This window comes from Lingula anatina, chromosome 1 (genome assembly GCF_051362555.1).
Source record: "Lingula anatina isolate TDL-2025a chromosome 1, LinAna3.0, whole genome shotgun sequence".
Classification (NCBI taxonomy): domain Eukaryota; kingdom Metazoa; phylum Brachiopoda; class Lingulata; order Lingulida; family Lingulidae; genus Lingula; species Lingula anatina.
The window spans coordinates 55123183-55144670 of NC_141767.1; the positions used below are offsets into that span (position 1 = coordinate 55123183).

General features: G+C 34.8%; 1 protein-coding gene across 14 annotated transcripts in view; it reads left to right on the forward strand.

Moving 5' to 3' along the window:
- Positions 1-13383, forward strand: part of LOC106178930 (uncharacterized) — a 29785-nt gene extending 16402 nt beyond the window's left edge. For 7 of the 14 annotated variants that reach the window (XM_013562310.3, XM_013562307.3, XM_013562306.2 and 4 more), the window contains exons 6-22: positions 86-201; positions 1577-1830; positions 2481-2591; positions 2789-2906; positions 3935-3979; positions 6774-6858; positions 7232-7302; positions 7794-8018; positions 8524-8653; positions 8883-9083; positions 9390-9482; positions 9773-9884; positions 10257-10382; positions 10729-10844; positions 11531-11719; positions 12010-12210; positions 12392-13383. In XM_013562310.3, coding sequence (XP_013417764.1) covers positions 86-201; positions 1577-1830; positions 2481-2591; positions 2789-2906; positions 3935-3979; positions 6774-6858; positions 7232-7302; positions 7794-8018; positions 8524-8653; positions 8883-9083; positions 9390-9482; positions 9773-9884; positions 10257-10382; positions 10729-10844; positions 11531-11719; positions 12010-12210; positions 12392-12601 — 2403 coding nt within the window. In that variant the 3' untranslated portion in view covers positions 12602-13383. Of the gene's footprint in view, positions 1-85; positions 202-1576; positions 1831-2480; positions 2592-2788; positions 2907-3934; positions 3980-6773; positions 6859-7231; positions 7303-7793; positions 8019-8523; positions 8654-8882; positions 9084-9389; positions 9483-9772; positions 9885-10256; positions 10383-10728; positions 10845-10897; positions 10915-11530; positions 11720-12009; positions 12211-12391 lie in introns of all 14 variants that reach the window. The other 7 variants (XR_015331699.1, XM_013562309.3, XM_013562314.3 and 4 more) reach the window with 7 other exon arrangements.
- Positions 13384-21488: the final 8105 nt, after the last annotated feature.

Here is a 21488-nt window from a genome sequence, read left to right on the forward strand (position 1 = left end):
AATTTCTTAAATATTGCAACATTTTTGGACCATGCATCCATTGCAGTGAATCTCCCTCTCATAGTTCATGCTCTATTCCATCTAGAAAATTCTCCAGCTACCTCAAAACTTGGTGAAAAGTAGTGAATTTATTTCATTCTTTGAACCATGGAGTACAGATTTGCCTCAGCCAGACACAAAAGTATGCAAGGCATCAGAAAGGTAAGGATTTGCAATGAAAACATGATGAATGATTGGGTTTTTCACTTCTGCAATCTCTCTCTCTCTCTCTCTCTCTCTCTCTCTCTCTCTCTCTCTCTCTCAAGATTTGACTTAAGTCATTTTAAGGAAAATATTAAATGTGAGCATTGTGAAATTTCATTATTTTCTTACTACATTTGATGTCTGAAGAAATGTAAACATCTGCACGTCCACGATACTAGGTAACTGCAATGGGACATGGGCATCAAAATTTCAACATGGGGCAGATGTTGTGAGCATGCTTTCCGCTTAGAATATGCATCATATTGTGCTTTATATTAATAAATTTTGGAAAATGTAAACTCATGTAAAAGTTATCAGGGAAGAGTACACTTAACTTCACAGAGTTGGGCAAGCGTGCTGCAATCCTGATTTGGTGGTTAAACAGCAATGGTATGAAATGGCTTTTTATGCATTGCATGATGAAAAGTGGGAACTGGATGTAGCTAATTTATTAAGTCTCATTTAATAGTCATGTGACCAGGTCATTAAATCATCATTGTAAATTTCCACTATGTACACTAGGTCCCTGGGTCAAATCTGAATGGGGAAATGAAACCACACGTACCCTAGCTGTGGTTTCATTGGTCGGCATCATTTCCATTTTCAACCATCGTTTCCATTTTCAACTTCAGTACAAAGTATTATCTCCCATGCTCATGAACTATACAAATCATCCAATTTTGGGATTTAAATGCCTGAAATACACTCTTCTTTTCATAAAACAACACGGCTTAAAAAATCCAGTCATCTCACCATGTATCATGACCCACTCCTGTTTTCTTTACCCATCAAAACTTGTGAATTTTTTGTATTTCTTTGTATTTGTGCAATAAATGATCCCTGAGATGACCAAAAAAACATGACAATACTTTTCTGAGAGCTTTCTTTATCATAATGTATAGCTGCAAAATAGGTATGTCTGTGTCCCACATTTAAGCTCTGTTTGAGTCTTATTTTTGGCTACGAATTAAAAAGTTTAAATACACAGCAATATTTGGAAACATAAAATTGTTTGCTATAACAAGACAAATCCATCCCCTTTCATATGAAAGCACCCCCATTGTAATCCAACACATAGGAATCCTTTGTGACAGACTTTCAAAGATGATAACCCATTGTTGTTACTCAGTATCATGGACGTGCATATATATATATATATAATGACATATGTGAAAATGTTTTTTGGCAAAGGGTAACAATATCCTTAATACAAGTAGCACATTCATTATAATTAACTTATATGCGTGTATATAGTACTACCAAAAAAAAGAAAAATGAAAAATGAACACTTCAGATCTTAATGTGTAATTTTTAGTTCCTATTTTCTCCATAGAACATCTCAGTACTCACCATCCAAAAGAAATTCTGATCATGAAGACCACAAGGAGCGTGCCTCTCTCCCCCCTGTTTCAACTGATTTTCACAGCCATGTAAATGACCGTCCAGTCACAGTTATGTCCCCATCATCACATGACCAAGGGGACACTCAACTGTACAAGGCAGTGATGGTGTATAACAAGAGGAAAGCAGGGGAAGTAAACCTCACAGATGGAGATGTGGTCACAGTCTTAGAAAAATGTCCTTCAGGTGTGTATAAAGTGGATCTGTTAAACAAGCTTATGCAGGTAGCATCACTTGTCATATCATGTCACAGTTTGAAACTTTCCCTTCTTCAGTTTTGACTCAAAGATCAATTTCAAATAACTTTTTTTTGTGATCTGTTGTTAAAATATTTTATGAGCTTATGTCTTACACCATGGGGAAAATATTTGAGGAAAGCATTGCATTTTCAAGATTACAGTATTCTGTATATATATTTGAAAATGTCCCAAAGGCATATACTGCATTTCTATGTTTAAATATCCTGAAATAATCTCCCAGTTTATCTTTCCCAATTCAGACCTTTAAAAAATGATAATTCCCTTAAAATAAAAGCAGCTGATATTGATGTAATTACCTTCTGAAATGGCAAGGAGATGGCTGACCTCATTATTCATTTAGAATCAAGTTATTTGATTAGAAATTGTACAAAACATCAAATCCAAGTGCAGGGACAGGTTGAGCAGTGATTCATGAATGGGGAAAAATGCTTTTTTCTTGAGAAAAATTAGATTGAAGACAAACTTCAATTTCCCAGCACCACTCCAGGGCAAGGAAGAAGAACCTCATGGATAGAGTAGGGTGGTTTTCTTCATTTATGTATACGTATGTTTCAAGTTTTTTTGTGTCCATCACAGGTTGGTGGTTTGTCCACTTGGAGAGAAGTGACCAGGAAGGCTGGGCTCCCGGAGCTTTCCTAGAACCACTCCAGGGCAAGGAAGAGGAACCTCAAGCAGAAGACAAACCAAGTATGTGGCTGTTAAGATGATGTGCTTGCTTGTAAAATAAAGACAATTTGCTTTCATTTAATTTAAAAGAAGATAGAAATGATCTACTTTTACTATAATTGTAAAGCATTCAAGTTGAAAGAGGAATATGCATAAATCTTTGTTTGAAAATGTAAGCCATTATATGTAATATATATACCACATACTTTGAATTTTAGTTGGGAGATGTGTAACCCTGTGTGATTATATTGGAGATGGAGAAGATGAAGTGTCTTACAAGAAAGGAGAGATAGTGGAAGTGATAGAAACCAGTATGGATGGATGGTGGAAAGTCAGGTAGATTGAAATATAATATCATACATTCATTTGGGAAATTACTAGAATTTTAAAATAAATACTGAATAAATAATGTATAAAAATGATTGTAAAAGGATCTTCTTGTTGTAATTCAGTCCCAAACCAATGTCTGCTTTTGTATTAAATTCATTTCAAAACCTTGGAGACAACAATATCTTAAAAAGATAAAAAAAAACATCCACATGGAGTGTGTGTGTGTGTGTGTGTGTGTGTGTGTGCGTGCGTGCGTGCGTGCGTGCATGTTCAGATTCAAACTGAATTACATCAAAATATCATACTGGCAACACCAGATGACCACTCAACATTGAATTTAGATTTAGAGTTAGAGCGCATTCTCAACGAATTAAGCCAGGCTTTACAAAGCCGGTGACCTAAAAATGGCGGACGTACATGAAAGAAAAACCGCCTAATCTTTTAATAGTCTCTCCGCCTCTCACACGCCTCCCCACACGTCGTCCCTGCGGGGTACAGTAATTAAATCTCGGCTCCGAACATTAATATTTCCGTGAATATCTCTGGTGATATTATCTCCTTAGATAGTCGATTCATTGCTGCTCTACGGGCCAAATTATTCCTTTTTCGTCTCTGTTTTCAAAGATAATAGAACAGAAGAGCTTTTTTTTTTTCGATCGCCTTCAGCCGCTATGCCTTCTTCACCACGAGTTTAACTGATGAGCATGCGCACTTAATATTTCTCAGGTAGCTTCCGCATGGCGAACGGAGCCGAGATTTAATTACTGTACCCCGCAGGGACGACGTGTGGGGAGGCGGAGAGACTATTAAAAGATTAGGCGGTTTTTCTTTCATGTACGTCCGCCATTTTTAGGTCACCGGCTTTGTAAAGCCTGGCTTAATTCGTTGAGAATGCGCTCTTACAGTGGTACCCCTAGTGACACCTTGACTCATCTTATTATCCATAGATATGAGTAGGGTCATTTTCTTTATATTCTGTTTTCAATGTTTCTTAAATCTGTCTATGTGAGTATCTCTCTGTGCATTCTCTCTAGGAGGCGTGTGTTGCCTTCCTGTCCTCGTACAGGCAGGCAATGTGGGTAAGAACACTGGTGCATGTGTTGTTTGGGCATGAGGTTTAAGTGTATGGCATTTTGTATTACTAGTACACACATACAACAGAGCATGCCATTCTCTTTAAGAAAATTATGTTAAATCACAGAGACCTGTCTTGGTAATTGGGTGGTTCATTAGACTGTTGTCACTGTGTCAGAATAATTCAGTATCATAGGAGAGCATTTATTCTGTGGTGTGTATGATAAGTGATAATTATTACAAATAGCCTGATTAATGCTTGTTGTACTTCTTGGAAGCTACTGAGTTCTCACTTTTGTCTGTCACATTCTTGATGAATGAAATAGAAAGTTTCTCTTTCCCTTGTGCTTTCAAATTTGTCATGTTTACTCACAACACTTTTTAATGTGTAAGAAGACAGTGTGAAGCATTTTTGCTATCACTTTTTGTCACCAGAATTTTAAGGGGTTGAGGCTGACATAGGACAGTTAATATAAAAATAGAAGGAAAATTTAGAGCACAAAGAGAAGCAAAACAGAGCATGACTTTCTGTGTATGCCCTCCCCACTCTCCCCCTGCCCTTAAGTTGAGTATTTTGCAGTCTTTTGACTACCAGTGACAGTAGGAGACTCAAGTAAAAATACATGAGAAGTCTCAGTTAGCTGTGCCATTAAATTGCACAGTTAATTTTATTTTTGTATAATTTTGTACGTAGTAATTGCATACAAAATCCAAATGCTACTAACATGTTTACTAAGTTGTTCATGCAAATTTTGCATGCATTATAAACTTATGGTAAAAACTTGAAAATTTTGTCTTAATTTATAAATATTTTAAATTGTGTGAACCTGACAAATTTTTGAAAATAATGTTTCCCTGATTCCTGGGTATGACACAGTTTTGTCCTTAGCGGCTTTTATCCTTGTTCCTTGTATATTGTGGGATATTTATCACTCCTTCCAATATCACTTTCATGTGGTGAATAATAATCTATTTATAAGTGCATATCAGTTTCATTATATTAACTTACAACCTCGTCTCACTTGCATTGCAAACGATCTCCCGCTGAAGACATGAAAATTTCCTTCTCATCACGCTCAGATCGCAAACAATCTTCCACTGACCATCTTTCATGAACAAAGTCTCTAAATCCCTTGAAGGAATGGGAAAATTGCCTTCTCATCTCACTTGCATCAGGAATGATCTCCTGCTGAAGATATTAAAAATACCTTCTCGCTGTCAGGTGTCATGCATATGAAGGTCTTGGAAGTGTCCACTTTCATAATTTGGTGGTGAGTTTGCTCAGACTTCATTTTGGGCCTACACCTGTTTTGTACCAAATGAAGTTCACTAGGTAATTGAATAGCGCAATGAACATAAATAGAAGTGACGGGTATATTTCCCTTCGAGATAATATCTTGATATTTTCATTGTGTCTTCCTCATTTAGGACAGCCATCGATAACAGTGAAAGCGTTACAACTGACAAAGAGTCACAACATGTAACTTCTATTTACCGGCTTGAAAACCCACCTTATGCAAACCATATGTATATAAGCTGGTAGGCCCCTAATAGTAATGACATAAAAGACAAATGGCCAATCTTCCTGCAGTTGATGACCAGAATCCACATTTAAACCATCTATATCATAAGTAGCCACTCTCAGGGAGAACCATTGTTCCTATCTCCCATTGAGTGTTATTGACAATGATATCCTGATCATTTTATTGTCTTGAATCAACTGACACATTACCTTTATGTTTGAGCTGGACAACGCAGTCAAATAAGGTGACAAACTTTTCAAAATTATCAAGAGGCCCATTTACAAGTTCGATGAAATTTTCAAAGTGAAAAAAATTACGTCAGCAGTAAATGGTCTTCTAGCGAAACTTTTAAGACCGAGGAAATTTTCAAGTTTTTACCGTAGGATTAACTTACAATTCTAATTATTTTAATTTTTCTTAGCTTTAGGTTAAAAGTAGATAATATGTCATTGTTTTTTATTTGTTTTAATGGCATTTACATTTTTGCTTGAGCCATTCCATTTAAACTTAAATAAGATGAGACATTTATATAGATAAAGGCTTGCTTTGTTAACTCAAAAATGTTTTGTTTCTTACCAAGGAGAAGAGTAAAAGCTACTTAAAAATAATATTGTCTGAAAAATTATTTGTATATCCATACTGTGATTAAGTGCAATTTCTTTCTTTCTACTTGGCAAAGTGTGGTGTCTTGGTATTGATGCATGTGCTGTTCAATAATTCATTTATGTTATATTCATTTTTTTTTTATGTCAAGCACTCACACACATTATGATAACATTGTTACTGTTGGATAACACTGCATTTCATGTGCATTTCAGTTATTATCACTTAATACACAGATATATGTACTTATGTGTGTCTGAAATCTATCAAACTCATATCAGTATCATATGATTATTATGGGCAGAAAGTATTTGCAATCTTATTCTCTGCAAACTTTTTAAAATCAGATTCCTGAATTATTTGGTCTGTGGAATGTATTTTCATGACTAGATGTAGTTCCATTTGGAGATCTCATATGTACATTTAACTTAAGTAATATTAGGTGTAAAACACCTGAAAACTATTGCTAATAAAATGCACTGACAGCTATAGCATATTTTACGGTAGAGGAAAAATTGATATGCTCTAAACTGTGAGTGCAATGATAAAGGCTTGCCAGTTGTGTGACCAATATCAGGAGTTTAGTATAAATTGCCCTGGTTCATGCTACCTTTTCTCTTCACTTCTGGCATTGTCAGTGTTTTTTTAAGTTTATTTGTCTTCTTCCTCCTAGAACTGTTCATGGTGAAGTGGGTGTCACTCCTGCCATCTATCTCCAAAACTTGGATAAGGAAGAAAAACAAACAGATAAGGAAAAAGTAAGTTGGTCAAACAGTATTAACAAATAAAAAATTTTGCATGCTTGTACTTATAAAAATATTTGAACATGAACATGAACATGGCAGACTTAACTGCATTTGTATTTCATTTTATTTTTATTTTTCTTGTTATTTTTGATTGTTTAATATGCATTTGATTCTAATAAATTAATTTTCTGTATTATTTCATTATTTTTTATTTTTCTCAGTATCTGATAGTAAGTCAAATTAAATATTTCTTTTTGCACAGCACACAATATGTTTAAACTGGTTTGTTGTTATAAAGATTATCTTTATATTAGGCTATAAATGACATATCTATGATATTTCATATCATTTATATGTACAGCACAATATGGAATTTGCCTTTCAGGCTATTTACTCATTGCTGAAAGAAAGTCACCACCAACACTCCATTTATGGTCGTCAGCCACCTCCAAGGCGGTAAGTTCTACTGAATTATACATCCATATTTCCTGCAAAGTCTGTAGCATACCAGTACCTTATGAATGGTCTGTAACATTATGGTATTTGAAAACCAGTTAAAATATAGATTGTAGAACCTGTGACCATTAATATCATGTTACATTTGATATCTGGAAGGTGGAAATGGAAGAGGTGAGTAAGAGTAGTTTTGGGCTTTTAGTATTTAGTTATAAACAGTGTGTCTGGTTTTGTAAAAACAATGAGGTGTAGTATATTTTTGAAGTTAACATGAATAATGTATGATCCTGACCAGTCAGTCTGCCAGCATATTGTAATACAAAAAAAGGAGTCAAATTTTTTGTATTGTCATGGATATATTGTCATGGATACATTTTTGATTACCAAGTGAAAAGTGCATTGTAAGGTTGTTGTAAAATTCAATTTTTGTTACTAATGAATCAAACAATAAGGTAAATTACTTTAAATTGTTGCACATTTGAATGTTGTAGGACATCATCTAAGTCAATCCTATCTCAGGCCAGTGTTTCAAGTAAAGATAGTGATTTGTATGCCATTCCTGACAAGTCAAAAAAGACAGACATTAGTGTGAGTCAGAATCCACCAGGTGACAGCAGCAGTCCAGAAAAGTCAAGCTCACAAGACAGTATGAACAGAGACGCACTTAATTACACCACCATTAATTTTGATGAAAAGAAAAATAGCAAAGAACAGGGGTAAGGAGGTATTATTTAAATGTATTGCTTAAGTACAGGGAAGAGGACAAAATAAAAGTTAGCTTATTCTGTAATTTTGTGTAAAATTCTATCATCATTTCAATGAAAACCCTTCTACATGTAGTTTTAATTTATATGTTGTTAGAATATTACTTGCTATAATTTTACGGTTCCTTTTTTTTTATATTGAAACAATCAATAGTATGTCATGCTTTGTAAATTATCATTATCAAAATCAGATTTTATTTTCAATTCAGTCAAAATTCCAAGGTGCTGCCCTTGGTTTTTCTAATGTAATGTGCTTGGCAGAAAACACAACAGTTTTTCCCATTCACCTTACTGCATATCCAACTTTTTATATCCAACTCTTGCAACAAGGGGAAGGGAGAGGTCATTTGGTCACTAACATTGCTAAAACAGCACACTGTTGCCCTGTGATATCATAATATAAATAATGGCATATTGAAAATCCAAGATAAAAGATTGTACTTTATTTTTTATTTAGGAAGTCAAAGCTAGTCATCATAGGAGAGCCAGGGGTAGCATATGCAGAAATTATTCCAAAAGCGTTACCTCCAAAAAAACATGCAAAAGACAAAGGGCCAACTGTTAACTATGAAAACCAAGATATCCAGGTAGAGAAATGTGTGAATTCGGTTTCTGCTCTGTCATTGTAGTTTATATTAACATTTAATTCTGTTCTTGTAGAAGGACATGTCTTTAAATGCATTGTATCAACAAGAAGCATGTAATAACAGAAAAAAGTAGACTTTGTAGATGAATGATGGCTCATTTATCCCTATGAGCAATATACCCCGGTATACTACAGGAACACATAGCAGAAACTGATATTTATTTTCTCAGCCAAAAGCCAGGACTCCCTCTCCAATAGCAGTGACTTCTCCTCAACCTATTTCCCATGGAGCAGTGAAACAACAAAAGACATCAGAACCAAAGGATCCCAAAAAGCAGGTTTCTGACCACACCTATATGAACGTTGTGAAAGATGCTGGGAAACATAGCTATGAGAATATTGAGGTATCTTCATTGAGACCAGAGGAAGAGGTAAAAATACAAATATTGTTGTAAGATGAATAAGAGCAGATATTTTTCTCAAACTAGTTCAAAGCAGTAATGAAGAGGTGTCAAATCTTAAATTTTCATAACATTTCTTCATTTTCTAGTGTTGACTTGGTTTAAAAATCAGAATTTCTTCAAACAGTGAATATTTTCTCATGGACTTGAAATAAACTCTTTTTCAATAAAAGTGTTATAAGTTTTTTTCTCCTTTTTTTTTGATCATTGTAAAGCATTTTTTCTTTGATTTCTACCAATATATGTGTTGTTTAAATAATTTTGCTTTCATTTTAGCTAAGAAAGAAACTCTGCCATGTAAGTATAGACTATACTCCAGAAATGTCACATCAGCAAGGATTAGCAGTGAAAGCTGGAGATACAGTGCAGGTAACAAATATATCTGTCTCAGATTTTTAAATAAGAAATTTAGTTGCTCAGTTTTTAATGAGAAATTAAGTAGCCATTTCTACTGAAATTTATGTAGGAGCAAAGGCTGGCTATAGTGTTATCTTAATATTAATAATTTATTCAGTAAAACTGCAACCAGTTTGTTGAAGTTTTACAATGTTAATAGAAAAATAAAACTAAATCTTATACATACTTGAGGTAGTAAAGTTATTTATGGTTTATTGGTAGAATACAAAGATCACAGATCTCTATGTCTCTCTGTATTGCAGGTTGAAAGACAGGAATCTTCCTTCAGTTACTGCCTGTTACAAGACAAGGAAAAGGGATGTATAGTTGCAGAGGGATGGTTGCCCTCTGATATACTTGACTGGAGAGAAGCAGGTAATAATATATGAGAACATCTGACAAATCTAGGCTGAAAGAGAAATGGCTTTAGTATTTTACTAACAGAGGCTTCAGTGTTGTGCTATTGGTGTCAGGTTGACATATGTTCACAATATTCGATAAGAATTTGTTGTAATGTGCTCTTTCCTGTATCATGACCTGCTGTGACCTGCTATCATGGTGATAGGAGTTCAGATGAATGTTCAGATAAGTTTATGAAATCCTTTTTTGTTGCTTTTTTAGTTTATAAAGAGTTATCAGACATTTCCTTTCATGTTTTTATTGCTCTTCATTTAAGTTGCAACTATTTATTGCCTGTTGATGTAAGTTATTAATTCTCCCACATGTATATATTTTTTGCCAAAATAGGTGCTTCTCCTTTACCCACTACCCCAGTATCCCCCATTGTTCCTTCCATCCGAGAGCCTGTAGGGTCACCACCAGTAAGGAAAGGGTTACTGGCTAGGGGAACAGGCAGCTCAGATGACGAGAGAGGTTGGTTTGTCATGGTCAACAGTCTTGTGGCATTGTTGAAAAGAATATAATTGGTCAGATAAACATGTGGCTTTTCGCTGTTAAATGAACACAGGGCATGATCAGCTAACAATTAGTAATATTCCTAGGCAGAATTTTTACATGTTATGAGATAAGAGCAATTTTTAAATTCAAGCATAAGAGATATTGCCTATTATTTGTATACAATTAGTTAAAATATAAGTGTATTTATCATCATGTTGTATTATAGGTTAACTTAAAGATTATTTTGTCTCTTGCATTTTGAACCAAATTTTTGAACTGAGAAGATTTCTCATTCATATTTTAAGTATCTTTTTGCTTTCAGACCTTATACCCAAACCAGAACTTCTCGAGAAGAGAAGGTCTTCAGCCAACCCCCCTCCCATGCCCCTCCACCCCTCCCCTAAACTATTGTCTGTGGACCAACCACAAATTGAAAAGGTGAGAAAAGAATTGCAGAAAATTAAAAAATTGTTATACCTTATATTTTTCAGCTCTTACAGGAGATACGGTAATTTATTTTTCGTGAAGTGCATGTCTTCTCATCTATAATAAGATATTTGGTGGAATATTTTTTGTTGTGTACCTTGTCTTTGTTGTTGCTTTATTATTAATCTTCTAAAATCTACTACATATGTAATGTTAAGAACTAACACATTCTTGTTGTCTTGCTTTTTAATGTATTTATTTATTTAAAAAGACAATGTTCTTATTTGCTGTTGAAGCATTTCTTGTAACTAAATCTCTTTGGTATCTTAAATCTCTTCTGTTTATCTGTACATTGCAGTCTTAAGCATTTTCGATTGTATTTGGTTTGAGTGAAATGGCTGTCTCAACAGCTGCAATGCTTGAACTAAGTCATCTACATTTACTAAACATAAACACTAATCTCCTCTGTGAATGTGGTTGCTGTAATAACATTGGTTGGTTGTGTTCAACAGGACCATTTTGGTAACATTAACTGGATTAACTCAAAAAAATTATCCTCACAATATTACTTATCTTTGTAATTTTTATTAGATAAATAAGGGTACAATTAACGTGATATAAAATTTTTCTATAATTTGGACTTGAATATTTCACAAAGCTTTATATGACATAAACTCACAACATTCCTCTACTTCCAGTCTGAGCCTGCCTTTACTTACACCTCTCTAGTAGCCCTAGCTGACTATGACAGCAGACATGAAAGTGTCCTGTCTTTTCATGCAGGCGACTATGCTCTTCTGCTTGGCAAAGATCCTAAAGGCTGGTGGCATGTTAACTTGGGGGGGCTGGATGGATGGGTTCCTGGGGACTATTGGAGAGAGGCTCCGGTAATTAGCGAATGGATGGATATCACATTTTGTTTTTCATTTATTAACTTTTATTTAGATATTTATTTTACATGTTTTTCTTTTATTCAGCATAGAATTATTTGGTGATGGCTATGATAGTTCTTTTTTTTTTTCTTTTGGAAGTTTGTCGCTTTCTATGTAACTTTTTATGTATCACAAAACAAAAGCTACTTTGCTAAAACATTTTTTGTTTAGGAACAAAAAAATGTTTGGGCTGATGTAGAGTTTTACTTTTCCCATATCTTAAACATAAACAATTCCATCTTCAGCAAGCAGAAAAGACAACTTCACCAAAGCCATCTCCCAGGTTGGCAAGGAAACATAAACCAAAGTCTCCAGAGTTAAAAACCAAAGCAGGTAAAACAGCCATGGAATGGGATTATGGAAAAATGAGTCGCCATGAAAGTGAGTCCCTTCTTTTGAGGAATGGCGATGATAGAGACTTTCTAGTCAGAGAGAGTATGAACAGGGTAAGTTATATCATAAAATAAACATAGATTGCTAACAAAATAATTTTCTTGAAATAATTTTTTTTATGCATGGTCTTCTGAAATTAGTGCACAAGTCTTTTTTTTTTTTTTTCCACACAGGCACATTAAATACTCAAAAATATTAATAACCACAGTTCACAACTTTCTTCTGGTGTTGCAGGTTGGTGACTACACTATCTCAGTGCGGTACAGTGAGAGGGTGCGCCACTTTCCAGTAGAGACCACAAGTGATGGAAAATACTACATAGGAAAGCATAACTTCAGTACCCTGACCAAAATTGTAGACTACTATCAGCATCACCCATTATTTTTTGATGACAAACATGAAGCAATAAGCTTGGGAAAGCCACTAAAAGTAACCAAGTCCTGAATAGAATTGTTATACTGCTGTCATGTATAGTGCACTGTTGTAATCAGGGTCTATTACACCTGTCTGCTGAATAAAATCTTGATGGATATACATGTTTAGGTGGGGAATTCTGTAAAGTAAAGAAGATGAGCTCATCAGTAATCATTGATCTGATTGAGCTTTAAAACCAAGTTCTCTTGTTATATTGTAATTATATAAATTTCATAAGGATTGTGTCATACTAAAAGCTCTATATTCCATACAGGATTTGGTGTTGGCAACAAAAAAGAAATGCTGCACAAGATGTAAAAATATTTAAAAGAGTAAGTGTATTTATTTTATTTGTAACCCATTTTCAATAACATATTCATAGAAAGATGGGCATTGGGCTACAAAAAAGGCAGCAATACTAATAACATGTTCACCAGTGGTCTTCCTATGCATACAGGTACCTTCAGAAATTACAGCTGAAAGTAATGCACACTCCTGTGAAAAATATTCAATTTTTGCATATATTTTACACTGGTACTACTTGCTGAAAATTTATAATTTTTTACAAATCCATCAGTTGTCGATCTGCCAACAACATATAAAAGACCTCTTAGAGAGGGTGAGAGATACCCAAATTTATATTGTGACAGTCATACTATTGCAATATCTACACTTGTAATGATAAGATAGACAAAGTGCAATCCTAGAAGAATATTATTTAAGCACCAAATTAATTTTTTTATTTACAGAGATATGATATTGAACAATTATGAAAACTGCTAGTTGAAATAAAGGCTGAAGAATACCAAACAGTTTCAGGTTTGTGTGTGTGTGTAGGGGGGGGGGTTAAATTCTTATTTGTGATCTTTTTTGCTGATATTTGACTAAAAGGTAAGATGCTATTCCTGTTATTGTATGGAATGATATATTAGATAAAAGATTATATATAAAAATAAATAATATCAATATTTTTAAGGGAAGTGCAGAGTTTGAATTCATTGAAATTTTGAAAATTCCACCTGGAGCTAGCTGCTATAATGTTTCTGCTGGTACGCATCTTGCTACTTTTGATTTACTAGGTTTTAGGTTTAGCTTCTATGTCGTGTATAGACTGGTAAACCTCTAGGTGACCAAGGAAGCATGGGCTATCGACTTTTCTTAAATTCTTTCTATCTGGACACACTCCGTACTAAGGATTTCTAACCAATCACCTGCTACTGGAAGTTATTTAAAATTAGATTGACTTATGAGATGGTTGTTATTACGTGAGACCTTTACAATTTGGCTGGAATTGTGTCCCTTTCGTAAAAAAATTAGCACACTCAGTTTATTTATTTATTTATTTATTTATTTATTTATTTATTTTGAGGGTAGAGCCCCAATTGCTACGGAAACGTTCAGTATTCAATATTTTAGAGTTCTGTAGACGCGAAGTTAAAATGAATTAACTTCTCTCTTTGTGTCACACATTGAGAACGTTCCAGAGGTGCCTTTTCTTAAAAATTAGTTTTGAAAATGAATCGCCCCTTTTAAATATTGCTAGGGAGACTATATATATGGAAATATCTTCCAGAGGCGCGTCCCATCTCTTTAAGAGCAGATTCTCTCTGCTTTGCTTCAAGCGTATTAGACAGGCGTTAACGAAAAATAGAGAACCACGTACATGTACCTGTGCATGCAAACTCGAGGAAAAAATGTATGTATAACTATTTTGCAGGTCATGTTCTGAGTATTTATCATTTCTATTTACTGATCACTAATTAATTTTGATGGGCGCTAGATCGTTAGAAAAGGAAATGATCAAATTTTTATATCCAAAAATCACAACATTTTCAAAAGTTCCTCATTAGAGCAAACGAATCGCAGATGGACGGGCCTCGTGGCAAGAGGCAATCGAGTCTTGCGTTGCAAATGTGTAAGTTTCTGTCAAATGAAAACGTGCAATGTTTAATTAGAGAGATGCGTATAATACATTTTCAATTGACGCTTGTATGTTCGTTGTTAGAGCACAGGTGATACGTTGCCCCCTTGACCCTTTCTCGTGTGTGGAATCAAATACAGTATCAAACGTCTAATTGTCGTTTACCTAAATCTTAATGTACTTCTTTATCCTGTATCAAAATTATTAAACGATGAGAAATGTTTGACATCCCCCACCTAATAAAATTGAATATATTATTGCGTAACAGTCCACATTAGTGTAATTTGTTAGAGTAATTAGTGTAATTTGTTAGTGTTAATCCTGCGCTTCAATCGGAAATTTTTAAAGTTGTGAACAATACCGTTCATCACCGTCAATTTAACTCTCGGACCTTAGATACACGACATCCTTATCAATCCTTATTATGCTTATGAAGATTGCAGCATTTGGTTACCTTTGGGTTCATTTAGTTCATTTGATGGGTTCTTCTTGAGAGTTATAATGGATAATTATTTCCTTAATTGAAAATGATATCCAATGTTATTTCACCACTTTGCATTGGCTACTCCCGACGTTGGAATCTTCACATTGCTGAAATAGCGAACACATTGTTATCATAGTTTCTTCCGAATTTAACGCTCAAACAGTATTCTCTTTATCCAGATGCATCCATTTTGGAATTCCCAAGAATATCAGTAGAAAAACGAACAATTAAGGCTGCATTAATCATTCATTTGACTTGGACAATCATTTATGATTGAACCTCACACGGCCCAGAACACCACGTGCCGTAGGTTGCAGAACACTGGCAGGGTATGGTTTTATAGGGAATGACTACTTTCAGTAATTTTGGCATCATTAGTTTGTATGTAATGCAAAGTTATCAAAAAGAGTCTTCAGTTTAAACTGTCTCATTATAGTGCATAAATATCCCATTGCCACAAAAAAAGTAATTTTACACAATGTGACTCTCTGAGTCACATCAGTGAGGCGCACATTTTGTGTAATACTTCCATAACTATTTTATATCACTTTCCACTTGTTTTTGATTATAGCTGATTTTGTTTCAGCATTGGAGGATAATATATCCTGACAGTCAATGAAAACGCCCCATTTATTTATCAAATAATATTTTCAGTTCCTTTGGCACATTAAGAAAATAACAGTTTTCGTGTGAAATATGACCCATTATTCAGTCACACTTTTCACTCTCTTATGACCAAACAAGTGCATTTGTACTCGTTTATATGGTTGGAATCGATTCTGGGTAAAAAAGTACAAGAAAGTTTTCTGATGCGTTTTCATTGACTGTCAGTATAGTATATAGCAGCAAAAATAGTGGGGCAAGTTAGAATTATGCAATTATTACACAAAATCTGAGCGTCATTGAGGTGGCTGACAGAGTCACATTTGTGTAAAACGACCTTGCCCATTTTTCTTGTGGACTTAGCCTTTTCAAATGGCTCAAAATTGACAAAAAAAGCCTTGGTGTCAGGTGGGAAAACTTCCTTTTTGGCGGCGCAAGTAGGCCCCAGGATCGAGGGAAGTTGACACCATATACTTTAATAATGTAGCATTCCTTGTAAACACCATAAATGTATTTTTACGCATTTTATCATATTTAATTGATTTTGAGAGTCTTTGCTCGATTTGTAATGCATATGAGGTAGATAAATTGATGTTTCGATATGTTTGCTTCAAAAATCGAGCCAAGTGTTCCAACAAACCCCAGGTGCACATTTTTTAAAGCATTGCAGCCATTTTGGTGCTAGAATGAACTGCGAAAGTCAAATCACTTAACTTAAGTTTGATGCCCTGCACACATCTTTCATACTATCACAAGGCTATGAAAATAGATTTTAATCCTCTTCAACAAAGTAACTTTCAGATGCAGAAAACTCTCATTTGAACTCGCTGCTCAAGTAAAAGTATTTTACGACTGACGCTTTCTTGGCACTGTCGGATATGGTCGCTTTACAAGCTTATGTGATTTTTTTTTTTTTTTTTTTTTTTTTTTTTTTTTTTTTTTTTTTTTACCTCGTAGGTACTTTTTCATAAATTATCGAGGGGCAACTTACCCCGGGGTCCATCTAGCCCCAGTCCCCCCTATTCTATTCATCTCCTTTCACTTTGAGGCAATTTTTCAGACTCTCCAACTCTCTCCTGGTCGTATGGTCGCATTCCAATTTGACAGAAAAAGTGGTGGAAAAAATGAAAAATAATTTATATTCCTGGTCTAGTTGTTAAATTAAGCAAAAATCCTGAAAATGATATTCCTAAGATTGTACGCCCAAGAACAATTATTTTTGTAGCATTTTCCAGAATAATTTTGGAATCAGTCCCTAATGACAGTAACAGTAACTCAGCTCTATTTCCCGCCATTAAGAACACCCGTGCGTGATTTTGAATTTCGAACTTCCTTTAATTTAAGAAATTAAGATTGAACACCAATTACAATACGAGGATTACTGTGATACCCCAAGCTAATTGCAAATTTATTGCAAACAATCATTATTATCATTTGTAGTTGTTTAGCATATATTTAAATAAAACAATTTACCATCCCATTAATGATCATGTTAAGCGTAATATCCTCGTACTTCTTTACACATTTTTTTCTTGTCCTTGACTACTATTTGCCTTTCATTGCTTTTAAAAAGTAAATATATCAGGATTCATTTTTTAACCCTAAATTCTGATTTGACATATATGGTCCTAGAAATGGTTAAAACGAATATTGATCGCTATTAGAAAAATATTTTTCTGATCGATTCAGCCGTCTTGATCCGTTTGAATTAAAATGTATATATCTGTGTAGCATTTTGGACAATTATCGTTAAGATAAAAAAATCTAATCCATTCCTAATTATTATTATTGTAGTTGTTATTATCATTAAAATGATCACAGTAACAATACCTATTTATTATTTTTTATATTCAATTTTTCAAAACATAAATATGATGCTGATTTTATTTAGCAGTGATCATCTCTGCTTATACGTATTAGGTAAATGCAAATTATTCTGCACCTCGAGAGATGGCGGGGGTGACAAAGTACAAGACAAGTGCGGGAAACGCCGTGACAGAACTCAATTTCTATCCTTTTCACACGTACCGGTTGTTGTGATTCACTTCGGGGAATCAACAAAGCCCATCGCCTCTGTTTAAGGCCATGCAGCATTCTTATCCAGAAAACAGCAACATGAGAAATGCACCGAATAACCCCGGAGTTGGTATGCGCGGGGATGGATGCGTGTACTTTCCTGCCAGGCATCTGTACCTAATTTCGTCAACATTGTTTTTATGGGTAACTCAAAGTCAGTGGAGCTGTGTGCCTGACATTGTTCAAGGTTTGATGCTTTTAGATCCTATCACAAAAACATTTTCCATCGAGTTGGTTTCACTCTACAGAGTAGGTCAATACCTTGTGCAGGTGTTCTCAGCGCGCGATTCTCTCACCAGAGAGCGCACACTCTGTGGATGGAGGAGTGGTGAAGCCAGACTCATGTGGGGGCGTGGCTTTTGTCAAGTATCAACCGCATTTTGCTGATGCAAGAGTCAAAGATTTATTTTTTAAAATGTATGTGAAGGAGTGAATGTGTTGATCACAAATAAATCACTAATAAAAAACAGTCGTCAATCATTTTAGACTTACCGAATGATGCTATACTTTTCTTTTCCCGTTTTTATTACTATTTTTAACAAGATTAAAGCACATTATTGAGGTAACGAAGTGTGTACATCCTCCAATTTCGAGATTTTTCACGCAGTGAAACGTTTTTTTTTTTTTAAACGTACATTGAGATGCCAGAGGAATATCATATTGGCATGGCGCCATTTTAATTTTATCTTATTCAATTTTTCCCTTTTTTTTCTTTTTCTTTCCTTTGGAGCGAGTGTAAGCTGCGCTGCAATTGAAATAATGATGAAGGTGCTAGAAATAATCTTTTATGTATCTTTTTCCCTCCATATTCAAGTATTCCTTTGATTTCATATTGCCCTTTTTACTACATTTCGATCTATATCGTTCTATTAATTTTATTTTATTTCATTCCATGTGTTTGCATATTTATTCCTTTCCTTAATGATTTATTCTTTTGTTTATTTATTATTTCAATGTTTTTCATATGTTCATTTCATATCTAATTTTCGAATTTATTCATTTATTAGTTTAATTTTCATTTTACTGATTGAATTTTTTTTCGTTCTTGGAGTATATCTGTCGGATATTTTTAATATTCTATATAGTTTCAAATTCAAAAAGGTGCGTAAATAAACAATTCAAATGTTCTCTTGATGCTGAGTTGATCTTTACTTTAGTTTTTCTTGCCCTCATTTGCCCCGTCCGTTTTTAGGTGGTTTGGTTGTATTTCTTTTAATTTTCATATTATTTCAATCACGTTATAGTTTGCATATTATGTTTGTTTTAAAAGTTGCTCTTACAACCTGGCACAATTTTCCTTTTGACTTACTGGAAATATAAGCAGAACTTGACACAAGTAAAATAACTCGCATCAAAGAACTCGTTCACCATACACAATAAGTTGACTTTTTACGGTAAATTGACATTTTGTGCTTTTTTAGAGTAGTAACTATCGTCTCAAATTTCTTTTTTTGGCGTTTCCTCTTTTGACCAAAATAATCCATTACTCAGCGTCATATATAATCCAGGTGAGCAGAAAGTTTTGTGAAAACAAACCCCGGTTCAATCAGAGTGCTGTTTTTACGGGATCGTGCTCTCTTGAAGATACGCACGTACGGGTGCAATGGCTCTAAAATGCCCGTCAGGGGTTATTCGGTGCAGGGGATGCAGACTTCTAAACACGACTGAAAAGTATTTGGGGTCGGAATAATGGGCTATTGGTCGGAATAAGTCATGGTTAAGGTGTGGGGATAATGCACTGTTTGTATTGCCCGGGCGAAAGGGACTGGGAATCACAACCGCCTTTACAAAAAGAGAGTTGACTTTTACTGGCAACTCGGTGCACGCTCGCCGTGCGTATTACGGCTATTCAACTGCTGTATAGGACAAAACCAACAGAACAAGGAATTTGACCGCTCGCTTTTAATTGCCGTGTGGGACTTAGAAGAATGCGCCCAGCGCAACTTGTCAAAAGCCACTTAGCCGAAGCGTACGATTGAAAAGCAAACTATCAATAGCTCTACTGTACCGTAAGTCGAGGCAAGGCCCCCAGTTTTGTTATAAATCTTTCTATCGCGTCGAGTGATTTCATCTTTGATTAATTACCGATCATTTTTTGACAAATTTAATCGTTTCATTTTCGGTGTGACGATTAAAGTATTTTAATAGTCTTTCAGGCAAACTTATTCTAAAACTGTAGTGGCGAAATTTTCTGTCTTTCGACCAACCTACGTAATACGTCAGGTTCAGTTTAGTTCATATATATATGTGTGTGTGTGTGTGTGTGTGTATACGTGTATAGACATAAAAGCAATGTTCTAGGGTATGACTGACCATTTCTCTATGAACGGCTTTTCATGCTTAAAATTGCACTGAAAGTGCTTTTTGACATCTATGAATGCAACCGGTTTCACCAACCGTGTCCAAAAACCGAGTTGGTTTCGAGATGCGACAAAGACAACAAATCTTTGTTTGTTGAATATGTCCCTATGCGATCATTCTCAATTACTTGAATATATACATACTTATAATATATATTTATGAAAAATAATTGTATACGAAGGGTTACATATATATTTATTTAATGCAAATTTTCATTCTGGTTATGAGCGAACATAATATTTTTCGATGGTGGTGGTCAATTTCACAATGATTTTAAAGCATAATTTTGAATGATTACGCCAAGCATACAATTACTCAGCATATGTATTTCAAATGCATAAAGTCACAACTTTGTTCATTTCATTTTATGTTAAATTCAAGCCTAATAAATGATAAAAAAAAACGTTTCTGATTTTTTCTGATTTTTAGAATAATTACACCTTAACTCATGGTAGCATCTGTTTCATTATGACATGGCCGACAGAGAAAATTTTCTTTCAAGCAATTCACGACGTCAGTTCAAAGAAAGGCGAAAAAAAATCCTCATTATATCTTGCAGGTGGCAGTGTCACCTCAAGGGGACGAGTTAATCTGATCAAGTAAAAAATCGGATAATCTCCCATAGCAACTGCTTCCTCTTATACACAGAGTCAAGTCGGGGGAGTCCTGTGACTTCGCTTGCGTGGGTCTGGCACTGTGTGGTGTGCGACATGCGAGTTGCCTGAAGTGATTGCAGTATATCTGTTGTGGCCTGTCATGAATTGGACATTATTTTCAAAAATTAGGGGTATTTTGTTCATCCTGACTAATTCGTATGGACACATAAATTAATGGTTGCAGCAAGATAGTAACACACCCCAGGAAGACCTGCAGTTATCTGTCAAAGGAGAGACTAATTGAAGTATCGATTTGTGAAACAAACCTCAAATTGTCTCCAAATGGATCCATACCTATCCCCCATTTCAAGCCCCAGTGTGAAGTTGTTATATTTCTTATATTATATTGATAAGATTATGTTGCATTAATACGACACTATTTGACAACGCGCAAAGGCGAACCTATTTCAATTCCAAGTTGCCGGTCATGTCTTTAATATCATGCCTCATTCTCTTTTTTCCCTTTTCAATTCGACTACTAGATCCTTTATTGGCAGAACAAGAAAAATAGGTTTTCTGACTGGTAAACAACTTTGCTAGGCTTGCTCCCCACCTGTGTTGACAGAGAGCAGAAATTAATTAAGCCCGTCTCATATGCTTTTTTTAAGTATGAGGATATCTACTTCAACGAGCGGACCTTTTGTACTGACTTTTGATTCAGGGAGGTAACACTGCGGTGCAAATATCTCTGGAAACGCTGGAGAGGTGCAAATGCGGTTAAAGGTGCGATAATTCATGTGAGACTTTCAATGGCTTCAAAGAGCGATCTAATTTGGAAAAATAGCTCGAGGAGATTATTGTGTTTAAAATGTTTTA